Consider the following 24,913-nt stretch of genomic DNA (forward strand, 5'->3'; position numbering starts at 1 on the left):
ACATCTCACCAAGCCCTGAACCCACCAGCCCATCTGAACCCCCTGCCTGTACCCCTTGCCTTTGCCATTCCCTTTGCCTTTCCCACTTTATTCCTCTTGCGAAACTCTGGCCCCTGTGAGCCACGGCTCAAATGCTGACCCTCTGTGACACCTTCCCCAATCCCTTTCAGGGCTAGAAGCTCCTCTTTCTTGTTCCTGCTTTGTTCCAGTGTCTGCTGTGACACAGCTCATTACAGTACAACCCTCTAACTAGATGCTCATTTTCCACTAGGTCGTGAGCTTCCCTAGGGCAAAAGACATGCTTGATTTCTCTTGAATCCCAAGAGCTGTAGGTTTTAGCACATGGTAGGTCCTGAGTAAACATTCTTTAGGAGCTTACATTTGAGGCAAGGAGATAAAATATATAGATAATGGCAAAGTGAAGAACAACACCACAAATTCCCCGCTCTGTGCATGGTGGGAGATACCGAACCCCAAGACCATAGCTGTTCAGGGAATGGAGAGCCGAGGATAGGATGGGGCTGTGTGAGGCTTCCTGGGGGAGGCAGGGCGGCTGATGTTCCACATTTTGATGTGGGAAATGTCTAGAAAAGAGGGGGAAAGAGCTATAGGATTACAGACATGCATCTAGGATGATGTTTGACATATTTTCAGGGATAGCGAAGAAATCAACCTAAACTGCATTTAAGGATGGGGAAAAGTAGGACTGTACGCTTGAGAGATCATGCAGTTTGTCCTGAACTCATTTGTCTAACACATATTTATTGAACCTTTACCATGTGTTAGTAAACAAAATAAATATCCCTGCATACTGCACTTAGAGTAAGAAGGCACAAGAGTAGGCATGACAAACAAGTGTAGTATAACATGGCAGGAGTTCTGTGGAAAAATAAACCATATAGAGCAGGGCAAGGGGAGTCAGGAAGGGGGATATTGGCCTTTTAATTCGGATGTTCAGAGCAGGCCTCATCGAGAAAGTACATTTGAACGAAGACTTGAAGTAGGTGAGGGAGTGCGCTCTGCAGATTAGCTAAAGCAGGTGTTCTTCCCCAGCACAGTCCCTGAGGCGGCAGCATTTCTGGGATGCTCGGGGAACAGCGAGGAGGCTGCAGTGGCTGTGGTAGAGTGAGCAAGGAGTAGGTCGGGGGCAACAGAGAAGTGAGGAGGTGGGGACAGGCCATCGTGGGGCCCTGCAGGCCAGGGGTGGACTCTGGCTTTCGCTCTAGTGCAGTGGGAGCCACCTCAGGGTTTGGGCAGAGGAGCGACATAATCTGACCTGACTTTTTGAAAACCAGGCTCTACCAAGAACAGTTCTGCTTACTTAAGTATCTCTATTAATTAAGAGTTACTATTCACATTATACATGTCAATTTTCATGCAATTCAGATATGGTGTATTTCATTTTGTGCTGCTTCAGGCTTTGTAGGAAGACAGGAAAACAGCAGACATACAGACATACAGACTTTCGGGACAGGGCATAAAGGAGTTTAGGAACCGAGCCCTGAGAGAGCGCCTGGTTTGTCTAAAATCACACAACCGAAGCAGAGGCAAAGCCATGCCAGGGTTAGACCGTCTCCTGTCCCATTCCACTAACCCAACCCCAGGATGTCCCATAACAGCATTATTTATTTTTTAACCAAATCTTTACTATCACTTTCATAATAAATAGATACAACCAACACAAAAGAAATGGCCAAAGAGTAAACAGTGGGCATGAGAACTGTTCACAGTTTGCCCACAACAGTTAAGGATCACAGCCTGCACTTATCTTTCAATGGGTGGCAGCCTCCCAAAGCCCTTGAGGAATCTTCCTGAAGCTTCTAGATGTCTGGCTACCTTCCAGGCAACCCGCCAGGGCTGGGCTGCTGCTCAAAGACAAGTGAGGGATGGGAAGTCGGTGAGGGTGCAGAGGCTCCCTGCTGCCAGTGTCCTGACCTCCAGAGCCCGGTGCCCCCCTGAATGGGACGTTCCCAGCTGGGACGTCTCCTGTGAGAAGCGATACTGTTCCTCAGCTTCATCGAGGGTTGAGGCTGGAATCTGGGAGAGGAGCCCTTTCTCTGGAAGGGCATCCTTTAACCCTGAGGCATCTGCCACCTCTCTATGAGAGCACAGCTGCCCCGTTGCCTGTTGGTTAATAAAGCTTTTGCGGTTGAGAGTGCGATGAACATGGTGTCAGTCAACAAGAAACACTAAACAGAAACTGTCCAGCAAGTTTATGGAAATCTACAGGAAGTAGCCGTTTCTATGTGATCCTCACCTGAGCCTTTTAGATTTCTACAAACAGTGTGTCTTTCTCAGCGTTCCTCATGAAAAGGACTTGAACAGATGAAAGGAGCGCTGTTTAACACCTGGCTAATACTCTGAAGATCAGAATAATCAGAGATGAATTCCTGAAAATTGTGTTTGCAGACTTTAATGTCCTTAGGTGCGGGGCATGAATGCTGTCTGAAGACTCTTCCTTCAGGGAACTCAGCGTGTGGCTGGGTAGGTGAGGAGTCCACAAACCGTTCCCTCTAACCCCAGTCTGCTCTGCGTTTCCAGGAAGGACTACTCGGGGGAGTACACCATCTACCTGATCCCTTGCACCGTGCAGCCCACGCAGCCATGGGTGGATCCAGGAGACAAGCCTTTGGCCTGCACGGCACACGCCCCAGAAAGGTAGGGAAATAAAGTCAATCCTCGTTATTTGTGAATTCGCTTACTGGCTAACACTTATTTGTAACCCCCAAACCAGTTTGAGGGTGGTATCACAGTCAGGTGTGAACATGCGCAGTGACCAAATACTGAGTCCCCGCCCTGGCTGGTGTAGCTCAGTGGATTGAGCATGGGTCTGTGAAGCAAAGGGTCACCGGTTCGATTCCCCATCAGGGCACGTGCCTGGGTTGCAGGCCAGGTCCCCAGTAAGGGACACATGAGAGGCAACCGCACATTGATGTTTCTCTTCCACTCTTTCTCCTTCCCTTCCCTTCTCTCTAAAAATAAATAAATAAAATACTAAAAAAAAAAAATACGGAGTCCGTGACACATACACTCCTGGTGCAAGCTGAGCAGGGCGCCTGCCATCTTGTTTCAGCTCTTGTGCTGCATGTGAACAAGTGTCCTTTCACAGTCTATTTAGTGCCATGGTTTGTGCATTTTTTGTGCTTTTCGTCAGTAATTTCCTTGTTTAAAAAGGCTCCCGAATGTAGAGCTGCAGTGTCATCGAGTGTCCTAAGCGTGAGCAGGCTGAAATGCGCCTGGTGGGGTGTCAGGCGTGAGTTTTAGTGCTGCTACCATGAGTTCTTTGGTAGGGAATCGACAATGTATATTAAATAAGAAGTCTTTAAACAGAAACATGCATGGAACAAGGTGAGGTATCAATCGGTTGATGAAAATGTTGGGACAGAGGCTGCAGGAACCCTATCCTGTATTTCCCCTAGGAGCAGTGTTTCCATACTCACTAATTTAGTGTCTGTAACTACCATGAATAAGAAGAAGAAACTATGCATCAGCCCATACCCACCTCAGACCTGAGACGGAGTTGCACCAGTGTTCATTCATCCAACCAGTGTTTAGTCAGCCTTACTACGTGCTTTCCTCTGGCCTAGACACGGACATTTTAGCAGAGGATTAAAGTCACCTCTGCTCTCAGGCTATTTATAGTCTAATGCCACCTTTCTAGGAGAAGAGCAAAGTGAATCAAAAACATTTCTTCTTTTAAAAAAAAGATTGTATTTATTTACTTTTAGATAGAGGGGGGAAGGGAAGGAGGGAGAAAGACAGGGAGAAAAACACCAATGTGTGGTTGCCTCTCACACATCCCTGACTGGGGACTTGATCCGCAACCCAGGCATGTGACCTGACTGGGAATTGAACCAGCGACCCTTTGGTTAGTAGGCCAGCACTCAATCCAGTGAGCCATACCAGCCAGGGCTGAAAACATTTTTGAGAAAAGGTGCCGAGGACAGAATTTTACATTACTACGAAGAGAAGATAATTTGGAATGGCTTTCAAATTAAGAGGCCAAATAGGCTATTGGATTTGGTGATGTCAATGATAATCTTGACAAAGGGTGGGTTCAGTGAACTAAGGGAAATAAAGCCTGATTGGAGTCAGTTCAAGGGGGAGGTGAAAAAAGTGGGAACAACAGGGACAAATAATGTGTAAGGGTTTTGTTGTGAAGGCCATCAGAGGACAAGGGCAGTGGCTAGAAATATGAGGGGTGAAACATTTTATTTGTTTGAGTTTTAGGTTGAAAAACGTTTCAGGAAGTTTGTATATGCTGCTGCAAGTAACCATATTGGGAAATAGGGTAACTCTGTGATGGGAAATTTGATGATACAGCAAGAAGGGGAAAATCTGCAGAGCCAAGTTCTTGAGTGGTGGACAGGTGGGAAGATACCAGACAGGGCTGGCCTTAGCAAGAAGCAGAGAGAGGTCATCCACGGAAAGACAGAGGCAGGCAGGGTCTATGGAGACAGGCGAAGGGGGAGTTAGCACACTGGGAGGGGAAGGATGACAAAGTAGATATTGGATTGGATCTATTTTCTCTGAAGTGAAAAGCCAAGTATTAGCTGGAGGTGAGGAATGCGGAGGTCTGAGGAGAGAGGAGGAAGTGATACCGTCATCTCGGAGAGCGGGAGGAAGTGTATTAGAGGACAGTGACAGCAGCAGACTGGGCGGTGCTGAGGGCCCAGAGGGTCCTTTGTAAATTGCCGTGTTATTGATGTGAGATAAACTGCACACGGAGTGCCTACAATCTGATAAACTTCCACATACAGCCGACCCTTGAACAAGACTCATTTGAACTGCACAGGTCCACTTATATGTGGATTTTTTCCATAAATATTATGAATTTATTTTCCTCATAACATTTTCTCCACCTTACATTATTGTAAGAATATGATATATAACATACAAAACATACAAAATATGACTGTTTGTGTAATTGGTAAGGCTTCCAGTCAGCAGTTGGCTATTGGTAAGTTTTGAGGGAGTCAAAAGTTCTAGGTAGATTTCCAACTTTGTGGAGGTCAGGGCCCCCCTCATTGTTCAAAGGTCAACTGTATATACACTTGTGAAACCTCACTGCAGTTAACATAGTAAATATCTCAACTTCCTTCAAAAGTTTCTTCATACACCTCTGTGATCCCTCCCTCCCATCCCGCCCGAAACCGCGCCTTTCCCCAGGATCCCCTGCCTTGTCACCACAGATTAACTTGTATTTATAGAAAGTTATATAAATGGTACCATACAACACACATCACTCCTCTCTGGCTTCTTCCACTCAGCATGATTACTTTGATTCAGTCATGGTTTTGTGTATCAGTGTTGTGTTCCTGTGATTGTGAGTTGTACTGCATGGTACGGATCTGCTACAATTTGTTCATTTATGGGTTGATGGACATCTGGGTTGTTTCCAGTTTACAGCAATGATAAAGCTGATACACACATGTGTGTGCACGCATATGTGTGTGTGTATACACATATATACACATATGTGTGCACACACATGCCTTTATATGGACATATGCATTTTGCTTTTTATTTTCTTGTGTAAATACCTAGTAATGGAATGGCTGGAGCCTGTATGTTTAACTGTTTAGGAAACTGCCAGATTCTTTCCTGAAGTGTTTGTAAATACGTAACGGTGTGTGTACATTCCCATCACGGGTGTGTCAGCATGCCAGTTCCACCTCCCCACCAAGATAACTGCTAACCTGGTATCTGTATTTATCATCCCTTATCTTGGTTTATGAGTCACCTCATATTTACTTCCTTGTTCTACATGTTTTTTAACTCCATATAAAATTTTTGGACTGCATGAATTCTCTCTGCAGCTTTTTTTTTTTTTTGCTCAGCAAATTGTTGATTCTTAAGTGAATCCACATTTGTGTAGATTCACATAGCTGTAGTTTGTTTCTCACTGCATTAAGGTATTTATTGTACAAATATCCCACAATTTATCTGGCCACTCTTTTTGGCTTATAATTCCAGGTTCTTTCTATCACAAAGAATATTATATGTGCCTTTTAGTGTGTGTGCGAAAGAAGAGTTTCTCCAGGGTAGGTACTGGATTTTTTTAAAGACAGACAGGAACAGTGGTTCGAAAATGGCAAAAGGAGCAAAAAAGACGCCAGCCTCTCTGTAGGCTCAGGATTGTGCGTGTGAGGGGCGCTGCAGGGGGAGAGTTGTTGAGTGGACCGAGGCTTCAGAGTTGGAAATCTTTCCCATTATTCCCAGAGTGGCTTTCTCCCTGGGCCCAAACTTGCTTTTGATCATCTCTATGGCTCTATATGGATGCAAGAGAAGTATAACCCAGAAAATAATAAAGACAGACTCAGGGAATTCAGACTTAATTCAAAAGAATTATGGTTCATTTTATGCCTAATTTTGTGAGGTATATCATATATTCTAACCTTAAATCATCATCATCACAATCTCAAGTCCATTATTCATTCTACTTAATCAATAAATATGTATTGAGTGTCCTATGTGCCAGGCACTATGTGGATACTGGTAGTGCCAATATTAACAAGAAAACCTTGTTTCCCTGAGTCCCATATGAGTTTGTGGCACAGCTAATGGTCCTATTAAAATTGTTGAAGCAAGTCAGCTATGGTTTGTGAGGGTTTCTCCTACACCCAAGGTCTGTCTTCACCCCTCTCAAATCAACCCCCTGGAGCACCGTTAATTGAGAAGTAAAGAATGGTCAGATGGGCTCTGTTGGAAGAGGAAAGCACTGAAAGCATCACTCATACATCATTCTTTAACAAACATATGTGTCTGGAGCTTGGCCAGCACTGAAGATACAATGGTGAACAAGTAGCTATGGGATGTAACGATGGAACCTGTAATAGGTGAAGCAGACTTTGATCAGGTAGTGGAACATTTCAACAAAATACCAAACCATACTGAGTACTGTGAAAGTAGTGAGTATGGTGTAATGAGAGCAGATGATAAGGAGTCTGACCTAGCCTGGAACCAGCCTGGAAGGGGAAAGAAAGGGGGTAAGCTCTGTAGAGAAAGTGGTGTTTGACTTGAGACCTAACTAAGTTAACTAAGCAAAGGAATGTGGTTAAAGAGGGAAAGAATGTTCCAGCAGAATGTACAGCAAGGTCTGAGTCAGAAAACTTTAAGTTCATTCCCACTGATCTCAAGATGAGTGCCCCCAGAGCTTCCCAGGAAAGTACAATGGTTCCCTAACCAATGATTTCATTCTCTCTTCTCAAGTATGCTGTTTCTTCTCCTTCCCGCTCAAACTTGCTACATCTCGGATCCTCACTCTCACCTGATTATGTTCTGTCCCGTTTCACCAAGGAGACAGAAAAAATCAGAAGATAACTCACACAAGCCCCTACCATCATGTCTACCCGCCTCCTGGGTCTGTGCACTTACACACCAGTCGGTGTGATGAAGAGTCCGGGTTCCAATCCAAAGCCAGCCACTCCCCTCAAACACTGGAACCCCAACCCTCTTGTCCACTTTGTGAAGAACATCTCACAGAGCAGTTTTTCCCTCTCCGTGAATCACTTAAACCAGCATTTTAAAAAAAGCACATTCTCCCAGTTTTCAAAAAAAGTCCTTTCTTGACTGCATTTCTCCCTTTACACCCTTCCTTTTTTTTCCTTCCTTTTCCTTTAAGGTGTCCCGAAAGGGTTGCCTAGATTTCCGGTTTCCAGTTTTGTTCTTTCTGTCATCTCCTGAGCCCACTTTAATCAGCCTTCTGCTCACAGCCTTCAACCAGCTCGCTCTTACCAAGGTCACCAGTGACTACATCAAGGGTTGAGTCTCATCTCCATTATTGTGACACCTGAGCAGCAGTGAGCAGTTGTATGGCCCCTCCCAGAAGCACTTTCTCCGGTCAGCTAGAATATCACCCTCCGGAGGTTTGTCTCCTGCCTCACTAGCCTTTCCTCACTGTTTGCTCTGCTGGTTCCTTCTCTTGACCGTAGTCTGAACTTGGAGTGCCCTGTCTCATGTTTAAACAGTCTCTCTTCTCTCTCTTTTCACTTCCATTCATCATTCATCATTCATTCTCCTGGTTTTACGTGCAAAGGAGCAGCTCCGGCCCTGGGCTTACCTCTCAGATTCAAACTCGTCCGTCAGACGGACTACTCAGCGTCTCCACTGGGCTCTCTTATAGGCCTCCCGGGCTGAGCATGCCTGTCACTGAACCCTTGATCCTCTTCCAGGAAATCTGTTCCTCCTGCCATTTCCCATCTCAGGTAAGGGCCGCTCCCACCTTCTAGGCCAGGGATGACAAACTGTGCCCGCCAGCTGACTCTATCCCATTGCCTGGTTTTGTAAGTCAAGTTTTATTTTGGAACACACTCACATTCATTCATTTGCATATCATCTGTGGCTGCTTTCAGGCTATAAAAACAGAGCAGAATAGTTACAACAGAGATCTCAGTGCCACAAAGTTTAAAATATTTACTATTTGGCCATTACAAAAAAATCTTTGCCAATTCCTTTTCTAATTCTTTTTATTTTAAATCCTCACCTGAGGACATGCTTATTGATTTAGAGAGAGGGGACAGGAGGGAGAGAGAGAGAGAGGGAGAGAAACACTGATGTGAGAGACAAACATTGATCTGTTGCCTTCTCCTATGCGCCCTGACTGGGATGAACCCACAATCTAGGCATGTGCCCTGACTGGGAATCAAACCTGCAAACTTTTGGCTTACAGGACAACACTCCAATTAACTGAGCTACATCAGCCAGGGCTCACCCAAATTCTTAAAAACTTTCTTTTCCAACTAACTTCTCCTAACATAATTTGCCTCCTAATGACCTGTTACCTTCTGGTATACTATATTAGTTTTGAACTCATTTTGTTTATTAACTATATCTCCCTGTTAGGAGTCGCCTCCCTGAGGACTTTGTTCACAGATGAATTCCCATCACGAGAATAATGTATATCACATAATGAAAGCTCGGGGAACATTTGTTGGATAACTGAGTCCCAAGGCAGTTAGAGAATATGCAAGAGAGAACCTAAAGAAAGCTCGTCTGACTGGAGGAGCCCTTTTCTCCCAGACTCAGAGAAGGAAGGAGCATGTTCAAAAGACTGAGAAAGAAGTCCAGGGAGGTTGGAGTAGAGGGAGGCAAGAGTATTTGTCTAGTGTTGTCTTGAAGAGTGGGACTCAGGATAAGTAAGTTTTGATCAGATTGGAAGAGTCAAAGTCTCAGAGCCTGGGGACTTGGGGAGGGGGGTCCAGGCACCATGGCAGTGATTCCTTTTGCAACTAAAGAGCAATCACAGGGGTCTATAGATGAATGAGATTATTCCTGTTCAAAAGAATGGATTAACCTCATAATGACCCAAACCAATCAAGTTCCTCTGCTGTATACACCTTCTTATTCAGTAAATAAGCACCCACAACAAAGCACCGTTCACAGTCCCGAGAAGGGCGGGAAGGTGAGGGCAGCCTGAGTGACCTTTGCAAAGTTGACCCACTCCCAAGCAGCTCTTGTTTCTCCCACATTCAGGTTCCTGATACCCATTGCATTCCAGCAGACCAACCGCCCCGTACCAGTCGTGTATTCTCTCAACACTGAGTTTCAGCTCTGCAATAACGAGAAAGTATTTCTCATGGATCCCAGCACATCCGATATGTCGCTGGCAGAAATGGATTACAAGGGAGCCTTCTCAAAGGGTGAGTTGTTTCCTTCGCCACAGTACAAAGAGACGGTAGCTGGATTCGAGAAGTTTTCAGATAAGCCCCTGGGCCAGCCTCTCTGTTTATCAGCTGTTGGTCCGACTGGTCAGTGAAGATTCCCTGGGGGCTGATGCCAGGGCAGCCAACGTTTAGTCAAGGAACAGACCCATATCCTGCCTTCCTGGCATGTCATTATAAGATCACATACGTGGCAGTATAGTTATGGGCACTGTGGAAAAGCACAGAAGACTGGGTTCCCAACCATATTCTAACACACTCGCTTTAGGTAAGTTGCTTTATCTCTCAGTTCCTCGGACAGATTGCAGCATGACCCCCACTGCCTACTAGCCACAAAGGTGTGCCAAATGTCTATGTACCTTCCATCATGCTTTCTTGACCTGAAATGCGTCCTCTGCCCACTCCTGGCCCCAGGCATGGTTCCCTCCACATTTGCAAAGGCTAACTCTGTCTTCCACTTCACAGCTCCACTTCACTGTCAATCTCCTTGACTTGACCTCAGGTGGTGAACACCCAACACAATACACAGACGATGTATTATAGCAATGCACATCTGAAACGTACATAATTGTATTAACCAGTATCACCCCCAATAAATTCAATTAGGAAAAATGTTTATCCCCTTGAAGAGCCTCTGTGACCACAGCAGACAATCCAACGTAGGCTGTGTTTCTCACTTTCACAACACACTATTCATTTCTTATAGTACTTATCATATTTTTATATTTTGTAATATATAATATTACTTTGTATATATATTGCCTTTTTCTACCAGTTGACTATAAGTTCCTTGAGAGTAGAGACTATGATTAAATCTCAAATCTGCACACAATACCACCAGTGCCTGGGTGCTCAGTAAATATTTCTTGAATGAATAAATTAATTTTAAGATCTGCCTTTCCTCTCTCAATTACCCCCTTGCCTTTTTCTTACTTTTAATCTTCTCTTCACATGTGAGTTTTTTCTCTTAGCCTAAAAACACATCCAAGTTCTGCCCATAATAGGAGAAAACAAAAATTCTCAAGCCTTCCTCCTCTTTCAATTTCAGCCCATTTTCTCCTTTCTTTGGGAGAAAGATATCCCTAAAGGAGTGGTGAGCAACACCGTCTCCATGGCCTTTCTTCACAGTCCCTTGTCCCTTGTCCGGCCACCTACTGCAGGCAGGGTTTGTCCCACCAGAGCTCAGAACCTTGTCTTGTCGATGACTCCAAACCCCTGGATTCTGACACGTGTTTCCTGCTTGGTTTCCTTGCACCAGCCTCACCTGACACCATCTCACCTCTCTGACTACATCTCACACTTCTGCCCTGGGACTCCATTCTCTGCCCCGTGTTGTTGCCCCAGGTTCCAGGCTTGGCTCCTTCTGTTCTCACTTCAGGGCTGGCCATTCCCATGGCCTGTCCCATGCATTTGCACTGAACCTCCCAGACTCCTCCTACTCCACAGCCATTCCATACCAGTCGCCTTATGCCTGATCTCTCATTTCCACATGCAGTCTGGAACTACCAAGCCTCCTGGGTGGTGTCTTTCAGACACCCAGAGATATCTCAGACTGAACTTACCTCCCTCCAGTTGTGCTTCGCCCATACCTGCTGCCCCACTGACTGCATCTCCGTACTCCAGGTGCCCCAGGAAAAATTTTAGGGTAATCCTTTGCTCCTTCACCTCCCAGACCCCATCTGTCATTAGATTGAAGGGAATCCAACTCCTATTCGTTTCTGAATCCATCCCCTGGCCTCACAGCTACACTTTAGATATCTGTTACTAGAGCACTAAGATAGCCCCAATCTGATCTCTGTAAGTCTAGTCTCTTTGTCTTTCCTCCATTCTCTGCTTTCTGAAGCCCAGGTGTGTTGCTGTCACACCCCCACTTAAAGCCTTCCAGTGTCACCTGTTACCTACATACTTAAGTCCCGAATCCTCAGCATCATCAGTCCATCTTCACAGGGGTCTCTTCTGCTAGAGCCTCTGCTCAGCCTCTAGTCCAGTCGCACTGACCTGCCATGGAATAAGTGCTCTGGGCAGGCGTCTGGAGCAGATGGATATATGCTCAATTCGTGTCCCTCATGTCACAGATGGGAACACTTGGGCACATTGTTTTAAACAAGGGTAGTAATTGAACCTGTTTCTGTGGGCTCATGGGAGGGTTAAATGAGGTCGTGTAGGTGAAGAACTTGTGTAGGTGAAGTGCCATAGCAGACACCAAGGAAACCGTAGCTACACCAGGACTCTTGCCCTTCCAGCATTCAGTATTTTTTACTGGAGTTCCCTTTGCCTAGAATGTTCTCCCTGCCTCTGCCTTCCATCACAAATGCTCTGATAAATGCTTACTCATGGTTCAGGATTCTGCTCAAATATTGTCTCCTTGTTAAATCCTTCCATACCTCTCCCCAGGCAGATTTTCGTGTGCAACTATATGCTTATTTAACATATGTACCTTCCTCTATTGTTGATAACCACAGAGTATTGTGGTGGTTAATAGTGTGGGCTTTGGAACCAAAGTACCTCGGCTTTGAATCCCACCCTCACCATTTACTAGCTTTGTGACCTTCAACAAGTCCCTTAACACTCAGTGCCTCGATTTCCTTATTTGTGGAATTGTTAGTACATGAGTTCTTGTATGGGAAGGCCTTAATATAGTACCAAGCAAGTAGTATGAGTTTGATAAATGTTAGCTATGTTTTTTTAATCCTCACCCAAGGATATTTGTTTCATTGCTTTTAGACAGAGGTGGGGGGAGGGAAGCAGAGAGAGAGAGAAACATTGATTAGTTGCCTCCTGCACACGCCCTGGCTGGAAATCTAACACGCAGCCTTTCAGCGTACAGAACGAAGTTCCAACCAACCAAGCCGCGCTGGTCAGGGCTAAATGTTAGCTATTTTTAGCAATTATTTAGCTATTATTTCTGTTCTCTCAGCTGCCATCACACTCACCTTTGTATCCTCTGCACATAACAGACTGCACACCTTAAATACTTGATATGTATCAAATAAAAGAAGCAATAACTAAATGAGTGAGTATTTTAGGGGCATGTGGATTCACAGAGCTCTTTATAGAGAGGTGCTTTTGACTCGAAGGGAGTGTGTTAAATCCTTTTTGCCCTTGACATTATTTTCTCTTTAATCCTAAATTCTGACCTAACTACTGTCTCTCACTCTTTCTAGGTCAAATCCTGTATGGCCGAGTGCTTTGGAATCCAGAACAAAACCTTAATTCTGCTTACAAACTGCAGCTGGAGAAAGTCTATCTCTGTACTGGCAAGGATGGCTATGTGCCTTTCTTTGATCCCACGGGGACAATCTACAACGAAGGACCACAGTATGGATGCATTCAGCCAAACAAACACCTAAAACACAGATTCTTGCTGCTGGTATGTAACTGTTGGGTTAAAGAGCTGACACTTGAGTAGGTTTTCTCAGCTATGAATTCTGTCACAAGCTGATCGAACCCAGCCCCATTCTCGATGGTTACACACACACACACACACACACACACACACACACGTATATATATGCACTATATAGGTATATACATACATACATGCATACATATGTGTATGTATACGTGTGTGTGTGTGTGTGTTGTTTGCTTCTCTCTGATCAGCTGAATTCTAGTATACATAACCAAATCTGATGGTTACGGTAGGTGACCAGACAAGCTACTTCTAATGTCCCAGGCAAAGGGAAGCCTAGGCCAGTGTTTCTCAAAGCGTGGTCCAGAGACCCCTGAATATCCCTCAGTACTCTTTCAGGGAGTCCTTAAGGTGAAAACCTCTTTCCTAACAGAATGATGATGCCTGCCTTTGTCTCACTTATTCCTCCCTGAGTGTAGACAGCATGGAATGTTCAGTGATATGGTTTCAGATCCCACATTGTAACTAATCTTTAAAAAATACCACTTACCAACTTATTGATAAAAGTTATTAATGAAAGCTATTAAGAATGTTCTCTGCTTTCCCAACTACACAGCTGTGTGAAGTCCCTTTCTTTATATACTTCAGTCTAAACAACATACCGCAACTGATTGAATAGAGGAGTTATGGGGATCTAGTTCTTTTCCAGAGATTTTGCAAAAGTATAAAATAATGCCAGCTCTCTTAAATGGAAATGGGGGTATTTTCTCTAAAAAAAGTTGTTACTTATGTTAATATGTAATGCTCTTTTCATTACCATTTTAAAATGAATTTATAAAAAATTACTTTTTAAAAATTTTTGGTGTTATTTTTAATACAGTAAATACTGATAGATATAAACCACATAAACAAAAGACTATTGGGGACCTTGTTTGTTAAGTGTTTTAAGGGTCCTGAGACCAAATAGCTTGAGAACTATTTGTCTAGGCTATTTCATTCTGTGCTTTGAAATCGCGGAGGCCGCCGAGTGTCCTCCCTTGAAGAGGACAGCGGGTACCCAGAGGCAGCGGCCGACCGAGGGGCGGGCTCCTTCTGCACCCATTCCCGACCAACCCGAGGCAGGCGTGTACAACCCCTCGCTCCTCCCAGTGACTGATACGTGCCAGTTCAGTGGTTCCATCTCATGGAATCTTTTTTTCTTTTTCTGAAAATCCAGGACCGCAGTCAGCCAGAGGTGACTGATAAGTACTTCCACGACGTGCCCTTTGAGGCCCACTTTGCTTCCGAGTTGCCTGATTTCCACGTGGTCAGTAGCATGCCAGGTGTGGATGGATTTACTCTGAAAGTAGATGCGCTCTATAAGGTGAGTGTGGTGAGAAGAGGAAGCAGAGGACCAAGGCCACGTGAAAGGTTGCAAAGAGGAAGACCTCATCTCTGGACTGTTAGTTTCTTTTATAGCATCTTGCTGGCACCTCGTTTTTATTGTGGTTAAGCTTATCATTTACCCCAAATTTTCACCATCTATCTCCAGTACAACAAAGCAATGACAAAATTATTTAATTTTCATCTCATACTGTGTGCATCTGGGTGCCCATGACATTCTAGTTTTTCCTAATGTTTTTATATTGCCTGCCTTTTTGGCTATGTGCTTTCCCACAAGCACATGGAAAACATTTAACAAAATAATAAATACAATACAAAAATTTAGAATGGCAAGAATTATTAGTATTTGATAAGCAAAAATACTCTAAGTCCCAATAATAAACATGAACTCCCAAGATCAAATTCTCCTTTTTTCTTTGTCCAAATAGTAATCTATGACCTTAGATTTCAGAACAACTGTCACTGTTTTGAAGTTAGTTCAAAACCATGCAGGGTTTCCATGAAGCCAGATGATGTGGCAATAAAATACTTGATGAGGTAACTGCTCAGGGGATGACCCAGGAAGTATTCAAGTGTAGCAAATTTTTGTCAAGTACCTGCTTCTTATGCACAGAGTAAGTGTTTAGTGAATATTTGTTGAGTGATTCTATTTTAACTAAAGTTCATCAATAAATAGTGAATTAATCCTGACTGGTATAATTCAGTTGGTTAGGCGTCATCTCGTAAAGCAAAAGGTCACATGTTCTATTCCTAGTCAGGACACACACGCCAGGGTTGCAGATTCAGTCCCAAGTCAGGGCACATACGAAAGACAACTGATCAGTATTCCTCTCTTAATTGATGTTTCTTTTCCTCTCTTTCTCTCCCTCTCTCTCTAAAAATAAATAAATTTTTAAAAATACATAAGTAAATAAATAGTAGATTAGCATAACAAACAGTTAAGGTCACTGGGAATAAATATGGTTATTAATACCATTACTTCCCTGCTGTTAAGGAAGACTAACATATCATGAACATGACCTAGCTAAAGAGACCACTAAAAATAAATTTTTAGGACTATCCTATACGCAGATAGAAAAAGAGAAGAGGCTGAAGAGCTGGACAAAGATCACCCTAATTTAGAAATAAGAGGTATCAGGGGTTGTAGCAGCAGCTGTGTGTCCATTTCCTCTTGTCAGAGGCCAACTGTGGGCAACAATGACCTGCTCAGTTTGTCTCCTGTTTTCCTGCTCCTGCAGGTGGAAGCAGGACACCAGTGGTACCTCCAGGTCATCTACATCATTGGCCCTGACACTATCTCAGGACCCCGGGTCCAGCGTTCTCTCACAGCCCCGCTGAAGCGCAACCGAAGGGACATGGTGGACCCTAGTGGCCGGCTGACCCTTGATGACTCCCTCATCTATGACAATGAAGGGGACCAGGTCAAGAACGGTACCAACATGAAGTCCCTGAACCTGGAGATACAAGAGCCAGTTGTAGCTGCTTCTCTGTCCCAAACTGGGGCGTCTATCGGCAGTGCACTCGCTGCTATCATGCTTCTACTTCTGGTGTTTTTGGTGGCTTGTTTCATCACCAGGAAGTGCCAGAAACAGAGGAAGAAACCACCCACAGAGGACATTTTGGAGGAATACCCTCTGAATACCAAGCTGGATGTGCCCAAGAGGAGCCCAGACAGGGTGGAGAAGAACGTGAACAGACAGTACTGCACCGTGCGGAACGTCAACATCCTGAGTGACGCCGAAGGGGCTTATGCATTCAAAGGTGCTAAAGTAAAAAAACTGAATCTGGAGGTCAGAGTTCACAACAATTTGCAAGATGGAACAGAAGTTTAATGGAGGAGACCCATGTGTATTTTTTTCCTAAAGTCATTTTTATAAAACGGGGGAAATACTGGTATTTTTATAACCTTGCAGATTCAAAAGGGAAAACTCTAGCTTTGAGCGGCAGGAGGCACACATCGCTTGCATCAACTCACAACTGAGCTACCTCATTCAGCAGAACCACGGAGACCCCCAGAGGACTGCAGTAGTTCTCTCTGTGGATCCCGTTAATAGTCTCGTAGCTCCAGTTGCTCCTCCTGGAAGACCGACCTTAGAGAGCAAGTGTTTTAGTGTTGGGACAGGAGTTAGGACGGTTAGGTTAGCTGATGCGGTTCAGAGGACCGGGGAGTGAACAGGGCCTGGCGTAGAGAGAGAGAGGATTCAGGGCCTTTCGTTCCCCGCCCTCCCCCCAGCTTTCTTCCACTTGGGCTCTTCCTGGGCCTCTGGACAGCAGAGTTCAAACTGCTGACACCCAGATTCCATTAAAAATTCTACTGACTAGCACAGTGGATGTATTTGCTCATTGTGTCCACTTGACCGCCTACACTCCATGGCTTCTAATTGTGCTTAACACGTCCAGAGCCCTCTTCACCTGGGGCTTCAGAGTGCCATAGACTAGGACACCTCTCTGTAAGTCGCCGGGGAAACCTTGGGCCTCTCCTGCTGGCCAGCAGACATCAGGCATGGCAGAAGCCCTCTTACAGGGGTGAGCGGCTGAAACCTGGGGAAAGGAGGGACCTGGCAAGCACCTCAGAGCTCCTTAGTGATGTATCACACCCTAGGCCCGGAGAGGTGTCCTTGTGCCCAACTAGTTTATGCTGCACCAGGGACGTGGGAAGGCATCTTCCCTGTGAAAGGACACTGCAAGACAAGATCAGTGCCCCAAGGCCTTTTTCTGTATTGCCATGGATGTTTAAAAACCTACCACACTTCCTGCTACCCCAGGCTTTGCCCAGTCCGATAATAGACAAGCCCATGTGCTTTGGTAACTGGGGTTTTTACTGTGCTAGGGTTTCAGGAAAGTAAGTGATTCATTTGAATAAAGCAAATTAGGAGAAAGCCCAAGCCAGAGTAAAATCAGTTAACAGGTGCCTACCAATACTCACAGCAGGTAAAGTACTGGTACTCACAGCAGATAAAGGTACCGTTCCTGGTGCCGTATTTCAGGGATTTCTCTCTTGGGGGGTTCTTTTCTGGTAGCTCAGGCACTTGTTTTACCACATCAGCACATGACAAGGCCATAAACACATGGCTTTAAAGTGATTTCTTAGTGTTCAAATAGCAGCTTAATGATTTTTTGCACAGTGTGCACACAGCTTGCTTTTGGGTTTCTTTTTGGTTCCTGTCTTAGGCAAAAATGAAGTACGCACGTCCTGTTGTTTCAAACACCAGCTTCAGGAGTAAGACACGATCTCTCCCTGATGCATGGCCTACCGCAATCACTGAGCAAATAACGGAGCATTCACATTGTATAATGTTTGTATTAGAGAGATCCGAGCCCTTTGAGAACATTCCAAACTGGAAACACCTGGGTCCTAAAAGCTAGAAAGAATGAACTATGAAAAGTGTTAGGCATCTCTACCAGACTCCAAGCTTCTGGGGAGCAGGACCTAGTTAGCTGTGCCTTGGATTTCTCAGCAGTGCCTTGCACATAACAAGCACTCCAGAAGTAGTTGTTGAGTGAATGAATCACCGGTGACATGGGTGAGTTAGAGAGGAATAAATTCAGGAAGGGGAGGTAAGAGAATAAGGTAGCAATATTACAAGGGCAAGTAGAGGGAAAAAAACCCAAAACTTGCTTCTATTTGGATTATGAAATAATCTCATCGGAACAAAAGCAGCACCGATTTACACAGACATGAATCTGGCCATGGTCTTCATGAGGACTGGACAGACAAGTCACAGTAGTGTATTAGCAGGAGGTGAGGCTGTGACTCAGTCTCCGAGCAGGGCCTGTTGAGGAATGTCTGGCTTAGCATTTTGAGATGAGTGTAAAGTTTTAGGGTAGGATGAATTGGGGCAGCCCAGAATCAGGAACTCCTGACTGGTCAGGTGCTACTTGAGACCAGCACAGGCAATTTGGGGCAGAACTTATGTATATGCTTCACAAACATCCAGAATCGGTATCTCATGTCTGGAGAGCTCACCAGACGTACACAGAATCATCTGACAATTTAGGGGGTTAATGCTAATTCTACAAGGACAGGAAGCCAATCACTTAAGAAACTTTGATTTAACCCACTATTTATAACCACTCTGTGTGCCAGAATGCTTACACATTAGAGCAATACTTTTGCATTTGCTCAGATATTCTTCTTGCACATCCATTTCAACACAGTGGGATGCCTGCATGGGAAGAGTACAGACAGGTGGCAGAATGAAGCTCCTTGGGAAAAGCAGTGGAGACAGAGCTGCAGATGCCCCCAGCAGCCTCCGAGTAGGAGGTCTTGCATGACCAGGGCAGCTTCCCTCAAGGATTCCGAGATAGTGAACTCTCTGTGTGAAAGGAAAGCCCTTGCAATACTCCTGCCTCCCCTCCTCTCTGCCCTCCCCTGACGTATCTGTTACTGAATGTGGTGCTTCTCCAGTGGGTGACATTAGCACACAGAAAGTGGTGAAAGATGTGAACTTGAGATTGACTCCTTTGATATAGAATTTCTTATTTATGTTTTGTACTTCATTTAGGGATCAGATAATTTGGTGACTGATGGGGGATTATATTTCAGTCAAAACTCTGCTTTCAGTTTCTCTGACTTGAAAGCCTTGTGTGTGTTTTACTAACCTTTTATACCATGCCTCTGGGTAAGAAGGAACAAAGCCCCTCAGGGGTTGCTCTTTGCTATCACATACTGGCTGGCCGTGAAGGTTAAAAGGAAGAAGAGTCTGCATGTTTTTTTCTGCCTTTTATTGTCCCCCAGGCCTTCTAAGGACTCCTGCAGATTCTCGCTGGAGGATGGGAAATGGCGTTGGATGTGTTTGCACAGTCTTATGACAGTCTCAGTGTCCTGTAGGAGTTATTGTTATCATTAGCTACAACACACCTGCTCAGACCAAGTAAAACATTTGTGGTGCTGTCAACCTGATTTCTTGACTCTCGGATGATTTTTGTATTTCCAATACCAATTTGTGTGTTATGAATTTCTGATTTCTCCGGTAGTATATGCCACTATATAAATTTATATTAATAAATGACAGTCTGGTTGCATTTTTTGCTATGTTCTTTTTAGATTATTCATCTCAGAAGATATTGCTATGAAGATGGAAAAATCTTTTTGATATTTTGCGGCAGAGTGGAGAAATCCCTTCTGAAGGGATTGGATCTCAGACACATGTTAACTGTGCTAAGAGCAAGACTGAGAATAAATTACACATCTCCAGATAACCATGGCTCTTGTCTTGCAGTCAGTTGAAACTCCAAGGCAACGAGGAATAATTAAAGTCTCCATGTGCAATACAGTAAGATGATTATTCACACTATGTTACCATCAAACCTTCCCAGGGTACTTGACCAGGTGTGAGAATGGCCATGTTCTTTTATGCTCACCCAAGGTTCATTAAGTGTCCCTGATGCCCTGGAGATGACCCAAGCACCAAACAATAGTTTATTGGCTTGTGAAGGGGAAATGGAAGAGTCAGAATGGGCCTGAGCCCAAGCGGTCTCAGAATTCTGCAAGCCTGTGCGTTTGTGTGCCTTTTCCCGCTGTGGAATTGGTTTATATAAAAAAGTATTGCCAAGGATGGTGACCAGCAGGGCTCTGTTGGCACCTTTTCATGGAACACTAGCAAACTCAGCAAGACTTGAGAAAGCATGTTTTCATAAAATCTGGAAAGGATGCCACAACCAAGCCTAGGATTTCCTTAGTGCTGCCAGGGACTTAACGTAAGCTTCACTTCCTCACAGTTGCCTCACACTGGCTTTGAGCCCTGGCGTGCCTTTCTCTTGGGTCTGTAGAGAAGCTATACCAGACACCAACCTATGAATTGTTAGGACTGGCTTTGAAAATGCTCCCTAGGGCCTGAAATTAAATAGCTATAGTATTTAGGGAACTTGGGAGGAAGTGGCAGAAAAGTTCTCACATTGATTTTGCAATATCTCACAGATGAGGGTTTTGAAGAAATACTGGGAGCAGGAGAGGGAGACTGTATTGAGAATACCTCATTAGGTCCAACCCCATATAATTGTTGATTTTGTAGGTTAACGATAGTCCTATATCAGTAGTTTTATATGTTTTAACCTAATATTAAAATGCCAATAAATGCTGACAAATCTCTAAACCTGTAGAAAGCATTAAAGAGAATTTATTTGAGCCAAAATTTTGAGGACATGCCCCAAAGCAAGATCTCAATAGGCTGAGAAAATGCTCTGGAGAAGGGCAGTTTTACAGTTCTTCTAGTACATTCAGAATCAAAGGAAAAGTAAGGAAGTTTACATGAGACCTGCTGGTGGTAGACAAGGAGGGGAGAGGAAAGGCTGGGATAAAAAGGAAAAGGGAGAGATACACACTTTTTTTCATATTGGCGGGCACAGGAGAATGAACACTGAACAATTACGGTGAATAGAGATGGTATGTGGGCAAGAGCATCACAAGGAGTTTCGTTGTCTTCACGCTCTGTTGCTAGTAGGTCTGTTTTCAAAGGACCTGGAAGTGAAACGTGTTCTGACATTTCAGTTATATTATCCCAGATGCACGAGAGCAATAGACAGGGTTCCCTAAGGTAAAGATTAACCTTTTGCTAAAGAAGCCGTAGGCCTGGGTTGTGACCTCCCACCACGACCTGCCCCCTCACCACTGAGTTAGTGTTACTTTCAGTCACTGAGCTTGTCAGACCTGCATGCACCTTCCTGAGCTTGTCAGGTCTGCATCGCCCCCTTTTCATTCACACCATCATGTGTAACAGAGACACTGTCCCCAAATGAGCCTGAGAAAACTTTAAGAGCCCTTAGAATGGCATAGGGAGAGGTTAATAAGTTTCTAGGGAAGGTATCACGTAACATAGGGGCCACATCTGGCAATCAATAGCAGTGCTGTTAAATGTTTCACAACTGGCTTTTAGAACCTGGAGAGGCCTGTTCTGTAGCTGTTGGGGACTGCCCTGTCTGGTTTCAGGAGCTGAAACCCCCCCCCATGGCCAAGGCTGAGTGAGTGACCTTCAGACCCTAAGCCACTAAGGAGACAAAGCTTATCTCCCTGGCAGGTGCGCTGCTTCTGCTCCTTTTTTCATAACTGGCCCCCAATGCTTGATCAGTTAGCCAATGATGGGTAAGATTCCCCAAGGGCAGAATCACCTAAGACAGGCATGATCACGTGGAGGCCCCAGCAAAGGACTTGGGGGGCTTTGGAGAAAGGGAGTGATAGACCTTCACCCCCCAGCTTTGATGAAGCCTGAGTCCTCAGTCTGTCTTTGAGAAATCTCCGAGAATTCTTTGGCCATCTGCCTCCTCCTAAGCCTGAAAACAATGACCGAGGGTGGTGCAGCCCTGTGCTGGAAAGGGTGGGCTCCCCAGGGAAATCAGGCATAAGAAAGAATTCCTAAAAGTCCTGTGAATCCTGCTTTGCTAAGAGTGCTTTCATTCATATGTTAAGGGTCCGAGCAGGAAATGAGTATGTCTCCCAAAGTTTCTGCAACCCCCTTACCAGACAGACACTCAGACTAGCCCTCAGATTTCTTTGGAATGTTATCTACTGTTTGATCCTTACCGCCTGTATTCCTGTGTATTAAAACCCAGTAAAAGCTATTGAGGAAGTGGCCCTTGGCCCTTCCCCTTTGAGGGATTGGGCCACCTTTCCTCCCCAAGCAGATCATGTCTTGGTAGTGTTACTTTCCTCCATGGTGGATGGGAGACTTGTGGGAAAAGTTGCCCCCACATGTAGCCATTGGCTGGTTTCCCTGTTGTATACTCCCCAACTCTGCCAAATTCAACCTACCAGCGCAGCCTCACTGAACTTGGAGCTGGGAAGAGAGGCACAGGAACACAGCTTTATATGGTATTCCTACAACACAGATAAAATAGGCAGAAACAACCTTGAGCATCAGTAAGATATAGTAAAGTAATTAGGAGTGACTGATTTTGAGTACTTTTGTTTCTAACATAGCTATTCAGTTGTGTTTATTGGTTACAACTTTAACAATGGCTGTGCTTAACTAGTAACTTGCAAAATGCCTGAAAATTTAGCACTGGGCTCTCTATGCCAAGCTGGCATGGCACACCACTGTAGAACAAACATATCTAATATCCACAACCACTTGGTCAATTAAGTCTGCTTTTATTAGATTTCTCCTCACATTTTATTTTAAATACACCTCAATAACTTGTTCTAAAATCTTATATTTGACTTTCAAATTGTTCTATTTAACAGAGAAAAGGGTGTATATGAAAATTAGCTTTTTCTAAAACTGTAGAGTAGTTCTATGTATTCAGAATGGTGAAAATTTTATCAAATAATTCTTCTGGTTTTTTTTTCAAAGATTTTATTTATTTTTAGACAAAGGGGAAGAGAGTGAGAAAGGGAGAGAAACATCAATGTATGGTTGCCTCTCCCACGCCCCCTCCTGGGAACCTGACCCACAATCCAAGCATGTGCCCTGACTGGGAATCCAAGAAGCAACCTTTTGGTTCACAGTCCAACACTCAATCCACTAAGCCACATCAGTCAGAGCTGAAAATTTTCTGAGATGACTATAAACCTGGTCTCTGGGGTTGTTACGTTCATTCATCATTATTATCATTATTATTATCTAACATTGCCTTCCAAGGAAATTCTTCCTTCGAGGGAAAAAATAGTTTTACAGTCATATTATAACATGATTCTAGTCTAAATGATAACTGGCATTTGTTTCGACTAGAAAAATTAAAAAAATGGTTAGAGTGCGATTTTATTTTAAAGTTGCCACCATGAAACCAAAGACGCTGAACTCTGAAACTGGAACAAGTATAAACACCACCTATTAGTCATTTCCTTGTGGGTAATATCCAGTCCCATTACTCCCTGGTTGTGTGGCATGCAGCCTGTGGAAGTTGCCAAATTGCTCTGAGCCTTTCTTTGTATTTGCAAAACAGAGGTAATCACACCTAAGTTAGGTTGGTGAGTAAGCATGAAATAAGATCATGTGTGCAAAGTGCATTCACTACTCAATGTCTGGCATAAGTAATAGTTTCTCAGTAAATGACCTCCTTCTGCCCCTTGCTAATCCCAGACGTTTCCAGGATGAGGTGGGACTTAGCCTCTTGTAGAGATCTCTGAAGGGGAGTCAGGAACTACAATGCAGAATGGAAGGCAGAACCTTCACCACTCTAGATTTGCAAATCTGGTGAGAAGTTGGTGGGCTCCAGCTTTTTACGCCAGACTGCCTCTCTGCTTCCTCCACTGTAGCTCCTCTTCTGTGTAAGGAAGGGTATCTTCTTAAACTAGGGGTTCTTAGGCTCTAGAGTCCATCAGAATCACTTGGAGGACTTACTAAGAGTAACTTTGGGGTCAAATAGAATTTGTGCTAACAGGTTCCCCAGGCCCAGCACCCATCCTGAAGAACCTCTGCTCTGGCCTGTTCAGCTCATACACAGCAATCCAAGCCAGTGATTTTCCTCAGTCCCTGCACCTCCAGTACTGGTTAAAGGGGTTTCCTGTATGACTGTTCCAATCTTCTTAGTGTTCCTTTTCTCCTAAAGCTACAATGTTACACGTCTTTCCCACAGAATTTAGCATTATATATAATAAAAATTATAAAGCATTGCGCATTACTGACTTTAGTTTCCTATGAATTTGTCTTGAGCTCAATGAGATTGTAAGCTCATTGACATCCCAACTACACCTGATTATTTCCTTTAATCTTCCACAGCACTTAGCAAAGGCCTTGGTTACAGGGAGTGTGCAGTCAATAAATACTTTTTCCTCATGTGTCCTTGGGTAAATCACTTAACCACTTAAGCCTCAGCTTCCTCTGCTGCAAATTCTAATAAAAATAGCACCTCCTGGGGTTGTCTTGAAGGAAAAAGAGGTGATAGATTCAAGTACTTATTTAGGTCTGATGCCTAATAAATGGTAGCTTTTATGATCTCCTGCTCCATTCTTCAGCACGAAACTGCTCATAATTCACCCAATACAAGCAGAGCTTTAATTTTTAGCCTCCTTTTGTTTTGTTGCTCCAAATGCCTACTGTGCCCTTCCATCATATCTCCTCCAGTCTTGGGTTCCAATCCTCATTCTATAAAGCCCACACTCTTAGCAGAGGAATTACAAAACTACCTGGGTTCAAAAACGTAGCTCTCCCCGTGTGACTTCGCTTAAATTACCCAATCTCTCTGTGTCTTGGGTTCCTTATCTATAATCAATGGGTAATAATAGTATCTACCTTATAGAGTTGTTGTAAGATTACTTAAAGAGCTTTGAACAGTGCCTGGTACAAAGTAAATGCTGAGTACATGTTGTAGGTGGCCACTAGTGTAAGGTGTCCGCTATCTGTACCAGGCCCCGAGCATCGTGGGAGTGAGAACTGTCTCATTTCTGAATCCACAGTGCCTAGAACGAAATAAGCCTTGCAATACATCTGAAGAAGTAAGTATAAGTGAAGAAGTGTAAAGCGAGAAAATGGGTTTCGAAATGAGGATGGTGGGAGACTGTGCGTGGTGGTGGGGGTGGGGGGGGGCAGGAAGCCGCGGGAAAGTTTAGCGACCTGGGGCGGCGGGCGTGAGTGCAGAA

The 24,913-nt window shown here is 44.3% G+C and overlaps 1 protein-coding gene and 1 long non-coding RNA gene across 2 annotated transcripts in view; one reads left to right on the forward strand and one right to left on the reverse strand.

Annotated features, from left to right (window-relative positions):
* Positions 1–19,419, forward strand: part of FRAS1 (Fraser extracellular matrix complex subunit 1) — a 425,396-nt gene extending 405,977 nt beyond the window's left edge. The window contains exons 70-74 of the mRNA XM_037051016.1: positions 2,542–2,658; positions 9,475–9,641; positions 12,827–13,032; positions 14,231–14,377; positions 15,636–19,419. Of these exons, the coding sequence (XP_036906911.1) occupies positions 2,542–2,658; positions 9,475–9,641; positions 12,827–13,032; positions 14,231–14,377; positions 15,636–16,229 (1,231 nt within the window). The 3' untranslated portion in view covers positions 16,230–19,419. The remainder of the gene's footprint in view (positions 1–2,541; positions 2,659–9,474; positions 9,642–12,826; positions 13,033–14,230; positions 14,378–15,635) is intronic.
* Positions 19,420–21,575: 2,156 nt separating this feature from the next.
* LOC118990360 (uncharacterized) lies at positions 21,576–24,146 on the reverse strand. Its single transcript, XR_005067211.1, has 3 exons — positions 24,136–24,146; positions 23,566–23,570; positions 21,576–21,660 (listed from the first exon to the last, which is right to left on the reverse strand). It is a non-coding gene; the product is annotated as an uncharacterized LOC118990360 (long non-coding RNA).
* Between the last annotated feature and the right edge of the window lie 767 nt (positions 24,147–24,913).

The sequence above is a fragment of the Sturnira hondurensis genome, unplaced genomic scaffold (genome assembly GCF_014824575.4).
Source record: "Sturnira hondurensis isolate 20B ecotype Veracruz unplaced genomic scaffold, ASM1482457v3 Scaffold0007036, whole genome shotgun sequence".
In the NCBI taxonomy this organism is placed as follows: Eukaryota; Metazoa; Chordata; class Mammalia; order Chiroptera; family Phyllostomidae; genus Sturnira; species Sturnira hondurensis.